General features: G+C 37.6%; 1 protein-coding gene across 3 annotated transcripts in view; it reads left to right on the top strand.

The window, feature by feature from the left end:
- The window catches only part of LOC121369667 (lysosomal-trafficking regulator-like), an 89107-nt gene that overhangs the window by 46334 nt on the left and 20022 nt on the right, over positions 1 to 22751 (top strand). For all 3 annotated transcript variants that reach the window (XM_041494716.1, XM_041494715.1, XM_041494714.1), the window contains exons 31-46: positions 776 to 903; positions 1181 to 1252; positions 2313 to 2444; positions 3407 to 3580; positions 4488 to 4564; positions 6462 to 6650; positions 7738 to 7883; positions 9523 to 9628; positions 11184 to 11245; positions 12655 to 12713; positions 14184 to 14336; positions 17771 to 18018; positions 18255 to 18321; positions 19041 to 19194; positions 20029 to 20169; positions 20534 to 20751. In XM_041494716.1, the coding sequence (XP_041350650.1) occupies positions 776 to 903; positions 1181 to 1252; positions 2313 to 2444; positions 3407 to 3580; positions 4488 to 4564; positions 6462 to 6650; positions 7738 to 7883; positions 9523 to 9628; positions 11184 to 11245; positions 12655 to 12713; positions 14184 to 14336; positions 17771 to 18018; positions 18255 to 18321; positions 19041 to 19194; positions 20029 to 20169; positions 20534 to 20751 (2126 nt within the window). The remainder of the gene's footprint in view (positions 1 to 775; positions 904 to 1180; positions 1253 to 2312; positions 2445 to 3406; positions 3581 to 4487; positions 4565 to 6461; positions 6651 to 7737; positions 7884 to 9522; positions 9629 to 11183; positions 11246 to 12654; positions 12714 to 14183; positions 14337 to 17770; positions 18019 to 18254; positions 18322 to 19040; positions 19195 to 20028; positions 20170 to 20533; positions 20752 to 22751) is intronic.

Genomic DNA, 22751 nt, shown 5'->3' with positions numbered 1-22751 from the left:
CAACAACAATAACAACATCCTCAACTATAACAACAACAACCTCAACAACAACAACAATAATAAATTAATAAATATAGTGCAACAACAACCTCAACAAAAGCAACCTCAATAACAACAACCTCAACAGCAACAATAATAAATTAATTAATACAGTGCAACAACAATCTCAACAAAAACAACCTCAATGACAACAACCTCAACAACAACAATAATAAATACAGTGGACTCTTATCTAAGTTCAATTCAAGGTGGGTGTCGAAATGTGTCATTATTAAAGTTAAAAGTTTATTTTGTTTAACGACACCACTAGAACACATTGATTTATTAATCATCGGCTATTGGATGTTAAATATTTTTGTAATTTTGACTTATAATCTTAGAGAGGAAACCTGTTACTTTTTTCCATTAGCAGCAAGGGATCTTTTATATGCACTTTCTCACAGACAGGATAGCACATACCATGGCTTTTGATATACCAGTTGTGGTGAACTGGTTGGAATTAGATACACATGTAGCCCAATGAGCTCACTGGTTGGGGATCCATTTTAGGCGAGCACTTTAAAACTTTGGCATTGTGTAGAGAGTGCCGGATTAGACAAATATCGTCCAAACTATTGTAATCAGATGGGACTTTGAGATCTTGCTGGTTTACACAGAAATTAACTGGCTAACAACAAGTTTGCAGTTGATATGTAATAGCCACTGATTAAACAATGCGCTGGGGTGGCAGTAAACAGTTATTGTGTACAGGTTCTTTCTTCTTCTCTTTTTTTAGAACGGACGGAGGTCATTAAACCAGTTAAAGGAAAATCGCAGCTGTTTTTCAGCAAGACATCCAACAATGATGACAACTTCCTCACAAAACTCTTCACGTTTACCTACAGGGCTCTGGAGTGCACCTTGGTATGACATTTGGATCACTGCAAGCTGGTTCAATTTTTTTTACCCAAGTACCTCATTTTTTGATCGCTCTACCCTAATTTACAGCAAATGCAGGTTTTTAGACAGAATCACAGAAATCTTGTTTTTAAGACTTAAAGTTAAACTATATGGATGATCATCACCGTTTGTTAATTCCACTAAAAATGTTTTCTTTTTCTTCCCTCAAGGTTGCTGGTTTCAATTAGAGACATTTGAGTGTGTAATAAGTAAATTTGTTATAAGTTTTTTTTGTTTCCAGGACAAAAGTGGCTATAACCGAAAGACGGGAAATGTGATAATGTGGGGAGCCAAGGATCTTATCAGACAACAGGTATGTAAATTGTTATTACATCTGTGTCCGTGTATATACAGAGAATACTACACAGGTGACTATTGGATACCGTTTGTATTACACTATGTTTTTTTGAAAAAGTAGTTGGATATGATTTTAAGCGAGTTGTGAAATAAATAGTATATAATGGACTTGAGTATAGTATTCTATTTCTTACACAGAGAATTCATCATAAGTGAGGGTTTTTTTAATATGGAAAATATCAACCAATTAATTAGATTAATATTAGGTTAATATTTTACATGTTAAAAACATTGGTAGTGAATTCCATTTATCTTATAACACTTACAACAATAAGTGTGCAAACACTTAAAAAAATAAAATTTCAATTTTATATTTAGTAAATCGAAGTTCTAAAAGTCGCCTTCATCATAAATTGTAGTTTGACATCACACATTTTAACTAACTCTTATTAAAAACATCTTTTCTAACAAGTTAACTTCATTGTGTATCATTATTAGAAATTGACATCTTGAGTGTTATTTTAATGTTCCAATCTTGGTTATCATTGTGTGGCTTCCGGTCAGATCAGATTAAATACATTTTCTAGCAGAGCCACTTACAGTTCTTGCACTCTTTGTTTGCTGTCATGTTAATCGGGAATTGTGTGTTAAATGGAGATTATTATACAAGCTTGTGTGTCGTACTGATATTATGGAACAAGTGTCAGGATTTTTTATTGCCCGAGTGAGAGCGAGAGTAATACATGAATCCTGACACGAGTTTTATAAAACCAGTACAACTTACACGCAAATGTAATAATTTCTTTATTATCCATATTATTGTTATTTTTGTTATGAATAACGAGGACCGTCTCAAAATGTTTCAACCACAAGTAGAATGAGATGACGAAATGATGTCATATTCCACATGCACAGTCTGAGCTAAGACTGGGGAAGCATCGTCTTGTTATGACGTCATTTCCACAAATTACGTCATTACACTTGTCATTACAGGTGTGCTTCATATGATTATTATTAACTCTGTTATGTTGAACCATATGGATAATAAATATTGAAATGAGACTGTTGTATTTCAGTTTGGCAGATTACTGCTGTGCATGTTGTCAACAAGAGTGGATTTCAATGTGCGACTGTTCGCACTGTCGTTCATCATGGGAGAAATGCGAGGCCGAGAAATCATCAAGATGTGTGCGTCAGTACATCCCATGGTAAATATTCCCATTTTATTTGTACAGCACTTGATAAATAGAGAATAACTAGTTAATGACATCGGATATCTGCTTTATTCTGAGAAGATAAGAATGGGAAATTCTGCGAGGCCTTGGCCTAAACAGGATAAAACAGATATCCAACATCATTAACTAGTTATTATCTTTATCCAGCAGACCATAAAAATTAAATGGAAAAGCTATTATTTCTGTTATTTCAGCCACATTATACAATGACCTAGAGGTCAAATGAGATATTTTGTTATGTAGCTATGCATGTGACGTCACATGAGGGATGTCAAAAGTCATATCCTGCTAGTAGCAGGCTATGACTTTGCTTTATCTGTCATCATATTCTGTCAATAGAAACAGTAGTTGCGGGATAAATATTCATAATTGATTTTAACTTTGTATAATCCTTGGTAAATATTCATAATATATTTGTGCATCAATTGATAAATATTCATAATTTATTTGTACTTTTGTTGGTAAATATTCATAATTGATTTGTACTTTTGTTGGTAAATATTCGTAATTTATCTGTACATCACTTGTTAATTTACATTCATAATTTATTTGTAGGTTGTCCAAAAGTTTCACCAAAACTATTAATTATACTATGAAATCACTGGTTTTCACGGTGGTCTAATGTTCACGTAATTCACGGACTACTGCAGTCAACAAATTTAAGAGCACATCGAAAATATAATTCATATGTATGTATAATACAAATTTATGAAGCTATCTTTTTTGATCCACTAATGTAAGTAGCAAAACCATAAACATTTTTGCTCGACAAAGTAAAGAATTTCACTATTCAAAAACAATTTTACAAAATATCTTAATATTCATAATATTTACTCTGAAATGTGGGTAAAGATCTGTCCTTGTATGCACACATTTTCAGTTTTATTCTTAAACTCAGCATTGACTATAGACTCAGTTTTTTTCTCTGTGTATAGGCTGTGGAGCTGGGTTACTACGTGTTTGACTTGTTGACGACCTGGCGAGACTGGCTGGTCGGACCTCAACGTGAACAGGGCTGTGGTCTGCTCAACATCCTCAGGCAGCTCGGCCACACCATATTCATGACGGAACAGAAACTGACTGCAGAGAAAATAGCAGTTCTTACAGAGGTCAGTTACATACAAAGAAAGGAATGTCGGTTTAAAGGGACAGACCCTAGTTTCAACCTGTGAAAATTAACGCTAACTTTAGTTAATAATCTATAAACCTGTAACACATTTGGATAAAGTTATAATTTAGTCTGTGACTTTGATATGGTGAAATACCCTCTAAAAATAGACTAAAACTCGACTTCATAACTGTTACTTCTCAGACGCACGTGCGTTTTTAAAAATATGAGAAATGCATTTGGGATATTAAAAATACCAGGATGACCAAAAACACAGAAATTGATCATCTAAACCATAAAATTGAAGTAAAGTATGATTTCAGTTATGAAAAGTGGCTATAATAGTCAACAATATGCCTTAGTGTTTAAAAACTAGGGTGTGTCCCTAATAATTATATAATTTAAAAAAAACCCCTAAAAAACAAAAAAACAATTAATTAAAATAAAAAAAAAATTAATAAAAAAAACAAAACAATTATTTAAAAAAAAAAAACATTCTTGTGATTTTTTAACATGCATTGAAATGGAAACCTGTGGATGCAGTTGTCAACAACATCGAATAACTTTATGGTAGTCAATACATTTAATTCTGTCGAATTCTTATGTTTTTTATTTCATGGAAATATGGTTGTAAAAAGTGGTCGTTGTTCAACCATGTCAGATTGCTGTAAAGTGTACAGATGGAATTTTTTTTTTTTAATTTCAGTTTTCATACTTCTATTCAGTTATGGTTGAATGATGCTATCCTGGGCACACACCCCAGATCTCTAGTATTTGGTATTTATATACAAATTATAGTTGTTAGTTGTTAATGTTAGAATCTAGTGAGAAAGAAAAGGCTGGTGGACCATTGTTTAATCTGCAGCGGTTAGGTATCTAACATGCTATTTTTGCTTGTGGTTTTGCAGGACAAAAGAAATATTGACAGCAGGTTTATGAAAGAAAAACATCTGTGGCGTCAGAAAAAAGAAACGGTTACATACAGGTAATGAGGGTTTAATCCACATTGTAATGTATTGTAATTAACAACATATTCATTGATTATTTTTTATATACCAGCCTATTACACAACCTTACCCTGGGTTAGTCTGGTATGTTTCTTTTAATTATGTTTTCTCAAATGAAAAGTAAAGTTTAGATTTCATGATGTATTAAGGGGTGGGACATAGCCCAGTGGTAAAGCGTTCGCTCGATGCGCGGTCGGTCTGGGATTGATACTTGTTGGTGGGCGCATTGGGCTATTTCTCACTCCAGCCAGTGCACCACGACTGATGTATCAAAAGCCGTGGTATGTACTATCCTGTCTGTGGGATGGTGCATATAAAAGATCCCTTGCTGCTAATCAAAAAGAGTAGCCCATGAAGTGGCGACAGCAGGTTTCCTCTTTCAATATCTGTGTGGTCCTTAACCATATGTCTGATGCCATATAACCGTAAATAAAATGTGTTGAGTGCTTCGTTAAATAAAACATTTCTTTTCCTTCACTATGTATTATGTACCTTTGGTTGTTGTAAATTTCCTTCGTTATGTATTATGTACCTTTGGTTGTTGTAAATTTCCTTCGTTATGTATTATGTACCTTTGGTTGTTGTAAATTTCCTTCGTTATGTATTATGTACCTTTGGTTGTTGTAAATTTCCTTCGTTATGTATTATGTACCTTTGGTTGTTGTAAATTTCCTTCGTTATGTATTATGTACCTTTGGTTGTTGTAAATTTCCTTCGTTATGTATTATGTACCTTTGGTTGTTGTAAATTTCCTTCGTTATGTATTATGTACCTTTGGTTGTTGTAAATTTCCTTCGTTATGTATTATGTACCTTTGGTTGTTGTAAATTTCCTTCGTTATGTATTATGTACCTTTGGTTGTTGTAAATTTCCTTCGTTATGTATTATGTACCTTTGGTTGTAAATTTCCTTCGTTATGTATTATGTACCTTTGGTTGTTGTAAATTTCCTTCGTTATGTATTATGTACCTTTGGTTGTTGTAAATTTCCTTCGTTATGTATTATGTACCTTTGGTTGTTGTAAATTTCCTTCGTTATGTATTATGTACCTTTGGTTGTTGTAAATTTCCTTCGTTATGTATTATGTACCTTTGGTTGTTGTAAATTTCCTTCGTTATGTATTATGTACCTTTGGTTGTTGTAAATTTCCTTCGTTATGTATTATGTACCTTTGGTTGTTGTAAATTTCCTTCGTTATGTATTATGTACCTTTGGTTGTTGTAAATTTCCTTCGTTATGTATTATGTACCTTTGGTTGTTGTAAATTTCCTTCACTATGTATTATGTACCTTTGGTTGTTGTAAATTTCCTTCGTTATGTATTATGTACCTTTGGTTGTTGTAAATTTTCTTCACTATGTATTATGTACCTTTGGTTGTTGTAAATTTTCTTCACTATGTATTATGTACCTTTGGTTGTATGTACCTTTGGTTGTTGTAAATTTCCTTCGTTCATCAAGGGCGGGACGTAGCCCAGTGGTAAAGCGTTCGCCTGATGCACGGTCGGTCTGGGATCGATCCCTGTGGGTTGGCCCATTGGGCTATTTCTCGCTCCAGCCAGTGCACCACGACTGATGTATCAATCAATCAAATGGTTAAAATCTTCCAATGAGTCAAAGGCATAGATTGAATGTCTAACCTAGCTCCCCCCTCATATTCATGGTAATGTAATGTCTACAAAATCTTTATACATATTATCAGTTGTAACATATATGGACAGATCATAATATAGGCTTTGCTTGTTGATCATTCCCAAAAGTGCAAAACAGTATATATATTCTTTTCTTATGAGATTGAAATCTTTGTACTACATTTATATTATACCTAATCAAATTTAAAATTAAAATGTGTTGTTGTTATTTTCCTGAAATTCAAGGATTCTTCATCGATTTGACAAACACGCTAAGTTGATAGCTGAGCAGGCTATGGCAGTGACGCGCAATGTGACACGACTACAGAACGCCCAGCGCAAGAAGCTGATAGAACACATCAAGAAGAACATGACAGAACAGATCCAGCTAAAACAGTCGTGGCAGAGACTTGTACAGAACCTCACTCATGAAAGGTGCGTAGCAGTCTCTTATCCTGCAAATACTGTTTGTATTGGCCATATTATAATGTTAAACTTTGTTTTGTTTAACGACACCACGAGAGCACATTGATTTATTAATCATTGGCTATTGGATATCAAATATGAAAGTCATAAGAAAAAAAGGTAATACAAATTCCTTTAGAGGCCGTAGAATTTGACTGATGACAAAGATAAAGTATGTTTTGTTTAATGACATCAATAGAGCACATTGATTTATTAATCATCGGCATTGGATAATTTTGGATATATAGTCTTAGAGAGAAAACCTGCTACATTTTTTCGGTAGTAGCAAGAGAATTTTTATATTCACTATCACATAGACAGGATAACACATACCACAGCTTTTGATATACCAGTCATGGTTCCCTGGTAAACATGCACAGTGGTGCGTGAGATCTTGTGCCACCGTCGCGGGAAAATCATGTTCTCGTTACTATGAATAGCATTTTACAGAATTTCTAATGAAACAAAACTGACGTTAATTTGGTTAAATTATATCATTTTTAAAATGTTTGACAAATATCATCTACAGATAAACATTATACTTGTTTAAGCCTAAATTGAAATTGGTTAAATATTTTTAAAAACCCACAATCTTCTCCAAAAAAGGTAAAAAAATATGTTGACATGGTTCAGTTTTTGTGGGTTGGTCGGGTTAGAACAAACAAACCTAATTTTTATTTTCTCCTAGTAGCTTATAAGTTAGTTCAATCACACAAAAAGTATATTTTCATATTTATGATAGGAGAAAAGCTAAGAAAATCGCTCGTTTGAATATTGTTGCTCAATAACCTTCTCATTTGTGTCTGAACTACTGAAGAAAATCGTATGTGTAAACACTAAAACCAGACGAACGACATATTGGTTGTGTAAAAAAATTAAATTTTATGCCCTAGATTGCAGGACAAATAAAACACAGGTTTAATTACATAAAAAAATTAGCTTTTTACTGTTCAAGACAAATGAAGAATTCTGATTGTAGAGTTCCCCATTCTTATCTTCACAGAAAAATGAAGCCATTATCATTTTATTAACATATTTTCTTCTGTATCTATTGCAGATCTGTGTGGTACCATGAAGAATCTTACCCTCGGTCATGGCAGATGGATCCCACAGAGGGCCCCGGGAGAACCAGGAGACGGCTTCAGCGCAGTCATCTCGAACTTGATGCAAAGTACCTTACAGATGATTACAAGAAAAATGTTGGTAAGCATAGACTGAAGTGTATAATAAAAACCATCTCTATAATATCACCATTTTCTTTTCACATTACCTGTCCTCAAATAGGTGCACTGCCCCACTATGGCTAGTAGTCTGGTCTGGAGGAAAATATTCCACCATAAAATGTGAATACAAAACCATAATCCGACAATAAAATTGACTGCTAAGCAGAGCCAAAGAAAAGACATCCGGACCTGATAGCAAAGAGAAAAAGAAAGAAGTTACAGTCAAGTGCTTGGAACTAGAGGGAGTATGCAGTAGAAGAAGTTAGGCCATCCCATTGGCTTTTGCGATGTTCGGACCAGACTACTAGCCATAGGGGGGAGTGCACTTGTTTGAGGACAGGTAATGTATCCATAAAAGAGAAAACACTCCAAGTTTTCTCCATTGTAACAAAACCAAAACCAAAACCAAAAGAATTAACAAATAAGTAAATACGTATTATTTTAGATCAGATCATGGAGCATGGGAGGTGGGCGTGTTCATCATCTTGATATGAGGGAAATTTTGAGAGTTTATCTTTTTTAGAAATACTTAATTGGACATCTCTAGCCTTGCTGATTGTCAGAAAGATTGGGCGATGTGGATTATGGGTGTATACGAAATGTCAATTTATATTATTCTGAAAATAATACTTATAAGTTTCCCTTATTCATCAAGGGCGGGATGTAGCCCAGTGGTAAAACGTTCGTTTGATGTGCGGTCGGTCTGGGATCCATCACTGTCGGTTGACCCTTTGGACTATATCTCGCTCCAGCCAGTGCACCACAACTGGTATATCAAAGGCCATGGTATGTGATATCCTTTGCTGCTGATCGAAAAGAGTAGCCCATGAAGTGGCGACAGCAGGTTTTCTCTCAATATCTGTGTGGTCCTTAACCATATGTCCAATGCCATATAACCGTAAATAAAATGTGTTGAATGCATCATTAAATAAAACACTGGCATCGTGGCAGGCCATCGGTCTACAGGCTGGTAGGTACTGGGTTCGGATCCCAGTCGAGGCATGGAATTTTTAATCCAAATACCGACTCCAAACCCTGAGTGAGTGCTCCGCAAGGCTCAATGGGTAGGTGTAAACCACTTGCACCGACCAGTGATCCATAACTGGTTCAACAAAGTCCATGGTTTGTGCTATCCTGTCTGTGGGAAGTGCAAATAAAAGACCCCTTGCTGCCTGTCGTAAAAGAGTAGCCTATGTGGCGACAGCGGGTTTCCTCTAAAAAAATCTGTGTGGTCCTTAACCATATGTCTGACGCCATATAACCGTAAATAAAATGTGTTGAGTGCGTCGTTAAATAAAACACTTCTTTCTTTCATTAAATAAAACATTTTCTTCCTTTCCTCATTCATCATGTATTGTCGCCTCATTGTGGGGGTTTTCTCATCCCATCTAGTGCCCCATGACTGGTATATCAAAGGTCATGGTACATGTATGTGAATATGGAAAAGTGCATATATAAAAGATCATTTACTACTAATGGAAAAATGTTGTGGGTTTCTTCTGAAGATTATGTGTTAGACTTAACAAATATTTGACATCTAATGGCCAATGTGATCTAGTGGTGTCTTTAAACAAAAACAAACTGTGTGAATGATTTATTTCTACTGTTTGTCGTTGCAGATTCCCAGAGTGCTGACCCGCCTCTGATCTTTCTGTTTCAAGACAAACATCAAATGTCGGATGCAGCTGCTCTTATCTACAGACTTCAGACAAATGAGAAAATACAGTAAGATATGCAGGGCTTGAAATTTGTAACACACTGAATGTCCTCATGCTGGGTATCGTGGACTGACAACCCCAGAATTATGGCTGTGTCAAAAATGAGAATAGTCTTATTATTTCACACACCACCCCCCCCCCACACACACACACCCTTTTTTAAATGTACTTAATGTCCCAGACCCAGTCACTGGCTCAGTCAGAAACTGTGCCCAGGAGAGACGTGTTTGAACCTTAATTGGATATAGGCATGTTAATATGTTATCCAATCCAACCCAATGTATTTAATTCTGCGGGATATACATGTAATAAGAGATATGCAAAGCTACATACTTTGAATAAATCAATTAAATTGTTGTCTTTTTTAAAGGATTTTTCAACTGTTGTGAAAAACATGATTTTGGATACAGCCAGTTCTGGTTGTCAATCCTAGATATGAAAGTGTCAGATAATTGATAAACACTGAAATAAAAGTGATAAAACGGACAGAATGTTAATGCATGCAGAAAGTGATATCCATGCAAGCCTTTAAAACGATCGTTTCATTTGCTTGTCGTTCACGCAGATATAATTTAGTGTAACCTATTTTCCATTCGTGCATTAAATTTTAAATACTATTTACATGGCCATAATGGGTTATGCTGAAAGAAAATGGGTTACTTGAATTTATTTTTGCGTAACCCATTAATGGCGTGCGCAAATATTGAATTTTCAGAGTCCTGCCATGACAAGTGAGACAATAAAGTAAGATGCAGATAGCTCGAAATTTCACACACACAATGATCAATTCTGGTGTTACCAGCTGGTTGTGCCACTTTGTGATAATGGAAGATCAGCAGAAAAACATGAAAAAATCCTCTTGAATATGGCTGATGCTTATAGTTAGTGGAAGCTGTGAAAAAGCAACTTTATTATTTAATCTTACTTCTTGAACTGTTTTAAAGGTTTTGAGTAGAGAATCTTAGACTGTTCCATATTTGTATTGTATATGTAATATGTGTAATAATAGGCGCACACCCTAGTTTTAACCCGTAAAAAATGGACACTAAGTTCAGTTGATTTACAAACCTGTAACTCAGTTATATAAAGTTACAATAGAGTTAAAGAAGAGTCTGTGACGTTAAAACAGGAAATATCCTTAAAAACAGACTAGAACTTGAATAAATAAACTGCTACTTCTCTCAGATGCACATGCATTTTTAAAAGTATGAAAAATGCAATTTGTGATATTACAAACACTGGGATGACCAGAAACACTTCGGTTCTGCGGAAATGGATAATCTAAAGAATAAAATAGAAGTAATGTTTGAGTTCAGTGATCGTAAACGGCTCTAATAGTGAAAAACATGTTGTTGTGTTTAAAAACTAGGGTCTGTCCCTTTAAATTAATAGTGACATGCAGCATGCCGTCACATCCACAACATAATTAAATTGATGTCATGCTGCACACTTTGACACTATGTAAGGGTTAAGATTACTAATATCAAGTGTACAAGAGTTCACTATGACCCCATGTTGGAGATTATGAATTGTTTGCATTCTCTGATCTGTTTATTATCCAGGTACACCAGTCGATGTACGGCTGTCTCTCCGTCCAGTGAGAGCAAAGGTGAACTCCTTGTTGGTAAGTTAGAAATTACTTTAAGTTTGAAATGTAGAATCATTTTATTAGAGTATGGAGTGAATTTGGCATGTAATTTCACCAAGTTCATCATTGAGTAAGCTACATGTTGTGTGTCAGCAAGTGAGTAAACTGAATCCAGTAGTGAGGTTGAGAGAGGGAGTCGGTCTACGAGCGAATGAGGCAGGGAGGGAGTCATTGAGGCAAGGAGGGAGTCAGTGAGGCAAGGAGGGAGTCAGTGAGGCAAGGTGGGAGTAAGTGAGTCAAAGTGGGAGTCGGTGAGCCAAGGAGGGAGTAATTGAGTCAGTGTAAGAGTCTGTGAGGGAGGGAGTCAGTGAGGCAAGGAGGCAGTCAGTGAGGCAAGGAAGGAGTCAGTGAGTCAAGGTGTGAGGCAAGGAGGGAGTCGGTGAGGCAAAGAGGGAGTTTGTGAGTGAGTGAGGCAATCAATGAGGCAAGGAGGGAGTCAGTGAGGCAAGGAGGGAGTCAGTGAGGCAATGAAGGAGTCAGTGAGGCAAGGAGGGAGTTCGTGAGGGAGGGAGGGAATCAATGAGGCAAGGAGGGAGTCAGTGAGGCAAGAAGGGAGGGAGTATGTGAGGCAGTGAGGGAGTCAGTGAGGCAGGGAGGGAGTCGGTGAGAGTCAGGGAGGGAGGGAGTCATTGAGGCAAAGTGGGAGTCAGTGAGGCAAGGGGGGAGTTGGTGAGTCAAGGAGGGAGTCAGTGAGGCAAGGAGGGAGTCAGTCAAGGAGAGAGTCAGCAAAGGAGGGATGGAGTCAGTGAGTCAAGGAGGGAGTCAGTGAGTCAAGGTGAGAGTCAGTGAGGCAAGGAGGGTTTCAGTGAGGCAAGGAGGGAATCAGTGAGGCAAGGAGGGAAATTAGTCACTGTTAGGTTGTCAGCCAGTTGCAAGTTTATAATTACAGCCCATTTTGGGGGCACTGGAAAGTACTTTAGTCAATGATTTGGTTTTGCTCAACACAGGGGCAAACAAAAGCATTGTTTCAGGGAACATTTTGTTTTCAAAATCTTAATTAGTGATATTTCTAGTCAATTAAAAATTGATTAGCACCTACATGTAACATTTTAAAAATCGTATAACGATCTTTGAAACTTGCATAGCGAATCGCGATGCGATACTGAACAAAATGTTTCCTGTGTTGTAATGAGTGGGAGAATCGGCCTGTTCCCTATATCAACATTGATGAATATTTTATTGAACCTTAACCTTGTATGAATTGAACATTTACATGTACTTCACTGGGTGTTTTTTTAGGGGGTTTCTAGTTGCGATGTACTCTTTGTTTCTACCATAAGTACATACAAAGATAAGACAATTCAAATGTAAACACACTTTATAAATATCCAGTATTTAAAATTTTTAAAAATCATTTTGTGAGGATTGTTTCTTGTTCATTTTAGGAGAAATGTCCATCTTCTTTGTGGCTGATGAAGCAATCACAGATGCTAATTACACGCAGGTGACTAATTAAATTTCTGAAAACTTTAGAGCCGGATATAACTCAATAGTAGAGTAGGCCTACTTTCAAGATTGTCAGTGGAAAAGAAAGGAATATTTGCTGATAATGACACCCCAGCACATTGTAAAGTCACTGACCCTAATTCCCAATGTATGTAAGATTTCCGTTTCACATAAAATGCATTTCGAGTTACTACAATTACCAAGCTGATTACAAACACATTGCATTTACCAAATTTATAAGTAAAGGGACAGACCCTTGTTTTTAAACACTGAGGCACATGTTTAACTATTATAGCCATTTATGATCACTGAAATCAAACATTACTTATATTTTATAGTTTAGATTATTCATTTCCGTACAACCGAAGTGTTTCTGGTTATCCTGGTGTTTCTAATACACAAAATGCATTTGTCATATTTTTAAAAATTATTTTTAAGGTATTTTAACATCACAGACTCTTGTTTCACTCTGTTGTATCCAAATTTGTTACAGGTTTGTAAATTAACCAAACTTAGTGTCCATTTTTACGGGTTGAAACTAGAGTCTAGATGAAAAATATGCTTTTAATTTAGTGTTTAAAAACTAGGGTCTGTCCCTTTAATGCAAGAAGGTATAAGTAATGTATAATTTAACAAATCGAATATGATAAAAAATAAACCCCAGGGTTGTATACTTCCAAATCAAATCCCATAGACAACAATAGTACGTGTGGCTAAAACTCCTACCTGCAACGTATCAATCAACATAAACGCCACAGATATAAATACTACCACCCCTCACCCTTAAAGTGAATCAGAAAACATTGGGGGTCAAGCTGCTCATTTCTGAGATAACGGGTAGTGTCTATGACTACCCTAGTTCCGCACAAAATTTTAGTACTTTTTTTTACAGATACCCCATACATGTGTCAAGCACAAGGCTACTTGGCACATTGGTACTAGATGAAATAAAATTGAATACATTTTTTGCCCAGATGAAACTATTTCTTTTTACAACCAACACACTCACATTTATCACCAATTACAGGACTTGTGTTGTTCACTTCTCTCTCAAAAGTTGGGTGCACCTCAAACTTTGAGCCAGCCAGAAGTTATTTGGTTTAGTACTACCTGTAATGGCCAAATTGTTTAATGACTAATGTCAATGCCTTGTAATTCTAGCCGAACATACAGACTGTTGTGATATTTCATTAAAGAGGTGTGCAAGATACTAGATCCATGGTTGCATGGATAATAAATTGATTTTAAATCATACTTTTTTAACCCTTCACTTTTTGCAAGGTAGCAGTATTGCTTTCTGATGAATGTTCCACATTTGAGAAGACACAATAATTACTATTCCATGCTTGTGTGGGACTACCACTTCTTTTAACATATGCATACATGGTTTAAATTAAAATAATTTTTTTAAATGAGTGGATGGCAGGAATAGTTTTAAACAAACATTTTAATTTTATTTTGTCAAAAGGTGTTGCTAGGCAACAAAGATCAGCTGTCGATGAAGTGGCCGCATGTTGACATCCGAGAGATTCACCAGCGCCGGTACCAGCTGCTTGATGTGGGACTTGAGATCTTTCTCACCAACGGCAAGACGTGCTTGTTAGCATTTCCGTCATCACACGTTAGTATTCTTTAGTCTTATTCAACTTACCGTACTAGCACAACAACAATGCTATACGACCCTGAGTTATAACCTCCACTGCAGAATTATCTCCCCTTGTCGGAATTTATAATCTACACCCGCGCATGGGTAGACCGTATATCCTCGTTTTTGATTCTGCAGTCCTCCATTGCAGTCGTGTTCGAGTTATGTAGTAAAATTTTTGTCAAATTGTTTATTAATTTGTTATTTTGTTTTACTCTGTCATACGAGGTCTTTTGGGTAATTTACACAGGGGGTTAATGTCTGACACGGCTTCCTCGGGCTCCAACCGGTTGGTTGTGTGTGCCGAGGGGGGTTGTCTTAAACGACTGCCCCAGTTTGATCAGCATTTGTTATGTCGTTCTTGTTGTTTTGAACGCCAGTGTCATATCTGTGTAAATTGGTCCCCCTCCATGTGGGGGAAGGCTAAGAAGCTGTCAAAAGACGCCGAGCGAAAGAGGATGGTTAGACATGAACGGGACGGGCGGAGCACAGTGGCAACATCCGGGGTCGTGCTCCATACCGATTTGCCGGCGGTCGGCAAGTCGGTGTCCAGTTCAAAGAGCTCGCGGACAAGTGGTAGGCACATGGGCGCCTCCTCGTCTGTTCGCCATCTTCATGGTGATACCAGTAAACCTGAAGCGCCACTTGGCGTGGAGTGGGCGCTGTTGCTCCCTGTTTCGGCTGAAGCAGGGAAGGTTTCTTCCAGGTCGGGCTCTGTTCCACCTGGGGATTTGCTTTTGCCTCCGTCGGTGGAGGCGGCGCCGGTTACGGTTGTAACGGGGGCATCAGTCGGAGGGAGTGCAGTCGTGGCAGGAACGACTGTGTCTCTCAGTTCCGACTCCCATCTTGCTGATGGGGGCAGGGTTATCGGTCCTTCTGTGGAGTGGTCGATTAGCCCTAGAATAAAGTCCGCTTCGCGGCGCCGGTTGTCTCAGCAGATTTCTGGTGCAGGGTTGGTCGTTGCGTCCAAGAGCGCCGTTTCGGCCAATGCGTCTTTCGGCGTTACTTCGGTGATCGAGCCACTTGGTGAAATCGCGAAGTCTCACAACGTTGTCTCAGTCACAGAGCCGGGTGGCGTTGTTTCGGGTGCGACGCCAGTTCTGTTGTTGGGGCGCCTGTACAGCATCATCAACTTTTAGATCGTTCGCATGTGCTTTGTCAAGATGGATTGCTGCAACCATCAAACTGGCATATGAGAAGGCGGATGATCATGTTCTGCGGAATTTCTCCGTTCGACGTCATGAGATTCGGGCGATTTCTGCTTCCCTTAATTTCCATGATTCTTTGGACATTTTCAAGGTCATGAGTGCGGGATTTTGGAAAGGTCGACACACGTTTGACCGGTTTTATTTCCGTGATATGGCTGTTGGTCCGGACGGAACTCGGCGGATTCATTGCAGGGCAGCAACTCATTTCGGTGCGCAGGGCCACGAGTAGGGGGCGACCCTTATTTCATCCGGTCGCTAGCGGCAGTCTTTCTGGGAGATCGTTCTCCATCTCCTGTTGGAGAGTGGGTGGTGGATGGTTGACTATCTGGGGCAGTTGAGTGTCTTTTACCATTACTTGGTGTGCGGGTTTCCTCACCTTGTGAACTTGGTTTACTTTTAATTGGGGTTGTAGTTCTTCAATTTAAAAGTCACTTTGACATTTTATACCTCGTATGATGTGGGTTGCTTTTTCACTGTATCATTACTTGAGACGAACACTACTGGTTGAATGAGTAAGTCCTCCTTGTTTTCTTACCTCCTCCCTTTAATGTTAAATTCTCGTGCTTTAACGGTGTTATATCACGTCTGTTATAGCATTGTTGTTGTGCTAGAAAGGTAAGTTGAATAAGACTATTAGAAAATTTGTTTCTAATTTTCATTATTATTCATACTTACCTAGTACTAGCACACCAACAGTTACCTCCCACCCGCCCCGAGTGAGGTCTTTTTTGATTCAGTCATTCCGGACTTTGAATCGATAACGAGGATATACGGTCTACCCATGCGCGGGTGTAGGTTATACATCCGGCAAGGGGAGATAATTCTGCAGTGGAGGTTATAACTCAGGGTCGTATAGCATTGTTGTTGTGCTAGTACTAGGTAAGTATGAATAATAATGAAAATTAGAAACAAATTTTCTAAATTATTCTACGTTCAGGCATTCTGTGGGTCTGAACCTAGGCCCCTTCCCAAAGGAAAGTGGCACTAAAAATTACTAATTTCTGTGCAAACAATTCCTAATATATATATATTTGATTATGTGTCAGGGCTTGAAATGCAGTGTTAGTACATGATTTTTGCGTGTGCATGTAACTTTTAAAACTGGGTGCACGCGGTGCATGCTAATATTTTTCAAGTACTGTGTATTGCGTATACTAGTATCCTGTTGTCTTCCAGATTCAGACTCAAGTTGTTGAATTTTGCGTATGCATTTCGTAATCTGTTCGCCACATGAAAACGATAACTTTTATCTTATGGGCGCATCCATTTCGTATCCCATGATCCTACTTACAACAGCATGCACCTGGTGCATGTAGATTTTTTTTTTCATTTCTAGCCCTGTATGTGTTGTAATAAATTAATTTAATACTGTAATTAAATCTCTGAACAAACAAAAGTGTTCACTGTGCCCGTATTAATTATATCTAAATCCCTGTCACATTTATTTATTGTAATCTTTTCAAATGGGAAAAAAAAAACCCCACCAAAATATTCATTTTCATATGTGAAGTTTAATAAAAAAAAAATAATTAAATATGTAGAAAAGAGTGAAAGATGAAATGATGAACATGGATAGAGTTCTCTGATATCAATGTTTTTTACCAAGACAGATGTACTCTTAACCTGTTTACTAATTATCATTTAGTAACTAAAAGGGATTTTCAAGTATACTTGAATTGTTTAGATATAAGTGTGTTAAATATTCTACAGTTACTGTTATATAATAATCTCTATTTGTCTTATTGCTTTAAATATGATTTTCTCTGACATTTTTGTTTTAAAACAAATGAATTTGACACAATTCTGCTAAGATCAACAATCCATTTTTAACTCGAAGTTATTGCTTTATTGGCGGGACATAGCCCAGTGGTAAAGCGCTCGCTTAATGTGCAGTCAGTTTGGGATCGATCCCCGTCAGTGGGCCCATTGGACTATTTCTCACTCATGCCAGTACACTACAACTGGTACACCAACGGCCGTAGTATGTGCTATCCAGTCTATGGGATGGTGCATATAAAAGATCCGTTGCTGCTAATTGAAAAAGAGTAGCCCATGAAGTGGTGACAGCGGCTTTCCTCCCTCAATATCTGTGTGGGCCTTAACCATATGTCTGATGCCATATAACCATAAATATAATATGTTGAGTGCGTCGTTAAATAAAACATTTTCTTCCTTATTGCTTTATTATCTTTTTTGTTTCAGGAGCGTAATGCATTGCAGACAGTTCTGCTCAAGTCATTAGAGTTACCTAACCTGATAGCAAGCGGTGACCTTGCCGCCGTGCAGCGTCTGTGGCAGGAAGGAAAAATCACGAACTATGACTACCTCACCTACCTCAACAAGATGGCTGGCCGGTCATTCAATGACCTCATGCAGTATCCAGTCTTTCCATTCATTCTGCGGGACTATCTGAATGTGGAGCTTAACCTGAACAATCCAGCTGTGTACAGGTTTGTTATTTTCGTGTCTTTATTTCAAAGGGGCGGGACGTAGTCCAGTGGTAAAGCTCTCGCTTGATGCGCGGTCAGTCTGGGATCGATTGCTGTCGGTGGGAACATTGGGTTATCTCTCATTCCAGCCATGGTATGTGCTATGTAATAAGTTCAATCCCCGAAATTGAAAAAAACCCCACAAACATTTCAATTTGTCGAGTGATAATTGTGTGCCGTCCATTGTTTGGTTTCAGAGATTTGTCCAAGCCGATAGCCGTGCAGGAGAAATTGAGAGAGCAGAAATACAGAGATAACTATGAGGTAAGTTTGGCCTTCTTGTGCTCTTGTTTACAGTAGCAGGGTTCGACAAATCTACTGTGTGTGTTAGTGATTATTATGTAAAATAAATGATATCAGCTAAGTTGAAAATTATCAATGTAGGGGTATCTAACGTTAAACATAGGATTATTGTTGTATTATAGCGTTACACAGTTATCACTGGCCAGGAGAGAACATTATAATTGTTCATATGTCTATCTTGCTCTGTTATGGTCAGAGTACTCGGGGCTAACCTCGTAGACAGCACCAAGTTTCAACCATATTAGTTCCACTGGACAGTTTTGCTTTAATGTCTAGATCATTGCTATTAAATTGGTTTACAATGTATGTGTAATGTCTCCATGTGATACCACAGATTTCACATAGTGTTCTTTTCAGTAGGAGTTTAAGAAGATGGACCAGATAATTAAGAATTTGATAGATAGTAATATATTTATTATCTGGAGATGAAAAGTATATTTTTAAATAGATGTTACTTGAAGTTTGGATTCTTTGTTTTTTAAGATTCATCTTACAGGAATCTAACCGAATTCACAGAATTAATTTTTTTTACCCTCAATACCGTACCTGATTTCTTCTCTAAACTAAGTTTCACACTTACCAACAAAATTAATGTTAAGGACCTGGTACATGTAGTTGTACAAAATTTAATGTAGTTTATAGATTTCTTTGTATCATTAATAAAGTATCTTTCCTTTTAGTTTCTTCGACAAGAATATGAGAAACCACCTGACCTGGACAACAGTATCCGCATCAAGCCATATCACTATGGGAGTCACTACTCCAACAGTGGTACAGTCCTTCACTACCTTGTGCGACTTCCGCCATTCACCAAGATGTTCCTGTCTTACCAAGGTACAGTCCTTACAGTGGATTCAGTGTTGTTTTTTTATCCATCCCAGTCACTGGATCAGTGCACTGCGATGTGCTTTTGCAACTAAAAAATACAATTTGTAAATTAGATGTAAAACATACCCTTGCTGTTATTAGTCCCTTACCTGTCCAACGGGAGGGGAGTATAGGTTTCACAGACGGACAGACAGAGATGAAACCTATAGTCACTTACCTGTCCAACCGGAGGGGAGTATAGGTTTCACAGACGGACAGACAGAGATGAAACCTATAGTCTCTAACCTGTCCAACGGGAGGGGAGTATAGGTTTCACAGACGGACAGACAGAGATGAAACCTATAGTCCCTTACCTGTCCAACGGGAGGGGAGTATAGGTTTCACGGATGGACAGACAGAGATAAAACCTATAGTTGGAGACTTAACAACAACAAGGGGATGTTTTACATCTATTTTCCAAATGACATTTTTTAAGTTACAAAAACACATTTCCAGAATGCATTTCTTTTATATTTGTGTTGTCTTGTTCATTACATGATTACTTTCTAATGACATAAAATAGGACTCTCATTCTAGCAGATACCCATGCCTGATTGTGTTGGCATTGGGTTTTTCAAAACAAAACAAAAATTCTTGTCACTGAGATTTGTTAAAAATGTAATATGTCAAGTAATTATTGTGCCGATACATAGGATAATTTTCACATTAATATCTTGCTTTTATTAATTTTACAATTTACAATATTTCCTTTTGTTAAATCATGGCATGTTAGAAGTATGCTGGATATTTTTATCACAATTATTCTACTTTTAGGTACTATTAAATTGTTTTATTTTACAGACGCCAGTTTTGACATTCCCGACCGAACATTCCACAGCATGGCTACATCGTGGAGGCTGTCCAGCTTTGAGTCGGCTTCAGATGTTAAAGAACTCATTCCAGAATTCTTCTTTCTGCCAGAATTTTTTGTCAATTCGGAAGGTATACTGTTTTTGTTTGTGTCAATTTAATTGAATTTTAGCCTATTAAATTATGCAAACTTTTTAACAAATATTTTAATTCTGTAGTCTTTTTAAAAACTTTTTCAGTCTTTCCTTTTTCAGAATAGTATAGAATTTAAATTTTAAAATACATACCAACTCAATTTTTGTTTTGATGTTGGATCATCGGTTTATTAATTTATTTACCTTAGTTTGACACCCAATAGCTGATTTAAACCAAGTATGCATAGCACAGAAATGCTACAGACACACAGATGTAAAATAGTAATTGTTGCTTCCCCTAAACCCATTTTCCCCATGTGATCAATTCTGGAATAACTGTCAACAAGAAAACAATGTTTCAGGTTTTAATTTCGGCAAGCGTCAGAATGGTGAGGTTGTGTCTGATGTGATACTTCCACCATGGAGCCTGAACGATGCTCGTCTCTTCATCCTAATACACCGACAGGCGCTGGAATCGGCATATGTCACCCAGAACATTCACCACTGGATCAATCTCGTGTTCGGCTACAAACAGCAAGGCGAGGAGGCATTCAAAGCCATCAATGTTTTCCATCCATCGGTATGTATGTACATAATATATTGGGTCTCTCTCATGTTCAGCTACAAACAGCAAGGAGAGGAGACTTTCAAAGCCATCAATGTTTTCCATCCATTGGTATATATGTACATAATATATTGGGTCTCTCTCGTTTGTTCGGCTGCAAACAGCAAGGAGAGAAAGCATTCAAAGCCATCAATGTTTTCCATCCATCGGTATGTATGTACATAATATATTGGGTCTCTCTCGTTTGTTCGGCTGCAAACAGCAAGGAGAGAAAGCATTCAAAGCCATCAATGTTTTCCATCCATCGGTATGTATGTACATAATATATTGGGTCTCTCTCGTGTTTGGCTACAAACAGCAAGGAGAGGAGACATTCAAAGCCATCAATGTTTTCCATCCATCGGTATGTATGTACACAATATATTGAGTCTCTCTCTCTTGTGTTCGGCTACAAACAGCAAGGAGAGAAAACATTCAAAGCCATTAATGTTTTCCATCCATCAGTATGTATGTACATAATATATTGGGTCTCTCTCGTGTTCGGCTACAAACAGCAAGGAGAGGAGGCATTCAAAGCCATCAATGTTTTCCATCCATTGGTATGTATGTACACAATATATTGAGTCTCTCTCGTGTTTGGCTACAAACAGCAAGGAGAGAAAGCATTCAAAGCCATCAATGTTTTCCATCCATCGGTATGTATGTACATAATATATTGGGTCTCTCTCGTGTTCGGCTACAAACAGCAAGGAGAGGAGGCATTCAAAGCCATCAATGTTTTCCATCCATCGGTATGTATGCACATAATATATTGGGTCTCTCTCATGTTCGGCTACAAATAGCAAGGAGAGAAAGCATTCAAAGCCATCAATGTTTTCCATCCATCAGTATGTATGTACATAATATATTGAGTCTCTCTCTCTTGTGTTCGGCTACAAACAGCAAGGAGAGAAAGCATTCAAAGCCATCAATGTTTTCCATCCATTGGTATGTATGTACATAATATATTGGGTCTCTCTCGTGTTTGGCTACAAACAGCAAGGAGAGAAAGCATTCAAAGCCATCAATGTTTTCCATCCATTGGTATGTATGTACACAATATATTGAGTCTCTCTCGTGTTTGGCTACAAACAGCAAGGAGAGAAAGCATTCAAAGCCATCAATGTTTTCCATCCATCGGTATGTATGTACATAATATATTGGGTCTCTCTCGTGTTCAGCTACAAACAGCAAGGAGAGAAAGCATTCAAAGCCATCAATGTTTTCCATCCATCGGTATGTATGTACATAATATACTGGGTCTCTCTCGTGTTCGGCTACAAACAGCAAGGAGAGGAGGCATTCAAAGCCATCAATGTTTTCCATCCATCGGTATGTATGCACATAATATATTGGGTCTCTCTCATGTTCGGCTACAAATAGCAAGGAGAGAAAGCATTCAAAGCCATCAATGTTTTCCATCCATCAGTATGTATGTACATAATATATTGAGTCTCTCTCTCTTGTGTTCGGCTACAAACAGCAAGGAGAGAAAGCATTCAAAGCCATCAATGTTTTCCATCCATTGGTATGTATGTACATAATATATTGGGTCTCTCTCGTGTTCGGCTACAAACAGCAAGGAGAGAAAGCATTCAAAGCCATCAGTGTTTTCCATCCATTGGTATGTATGTACATAATATATTGGGTCTCTCTCGTGTTCGGCTACAAACAGCAAGGAGAGAAAGCATTCAAAGCCATCAATGTTTTCCATCCATCGGTATGTATGTACATAATATATTGAGTCTCTCTCGTTTGTTCGGCTGCAAACAGCAAGGAGAGAAAGCATTCAAAGCCATTAATGTTTTCCATCCATCGGTATGTATGTACATAATATATTGGGTCTCTCTCGTGTTCGGCTACAAACAGCAAGGAGAGGAGGCATTCAAAGCCATTAATGTTTTCCATCCATCGGTATGTATGTACATAATATATTGGGTCTCTCTCTGCAGCAGTCGAAACTGGCTGAAATTCCT

The sequence above is a fragment of the Gigantopelta aegis genome, chromosome 4 (genome assembly GCF_016097555.1).
Source record: "Gigantopelta aegis isolate Gae_Host chromosome 4, Gae_host_genome, whole genome shotgun sequence".
NCBI classification, from domain to species: domain Eukaryota; kingdom Metazoa; phylum Mollusca; class Gastropoda; order Neomphalida; family Peltospiridae; genus Gigantopelta; species Gigantopelta aegis.
This window is presented reverse-complemented; position numbering and strand designations above follow the sequence as displayed.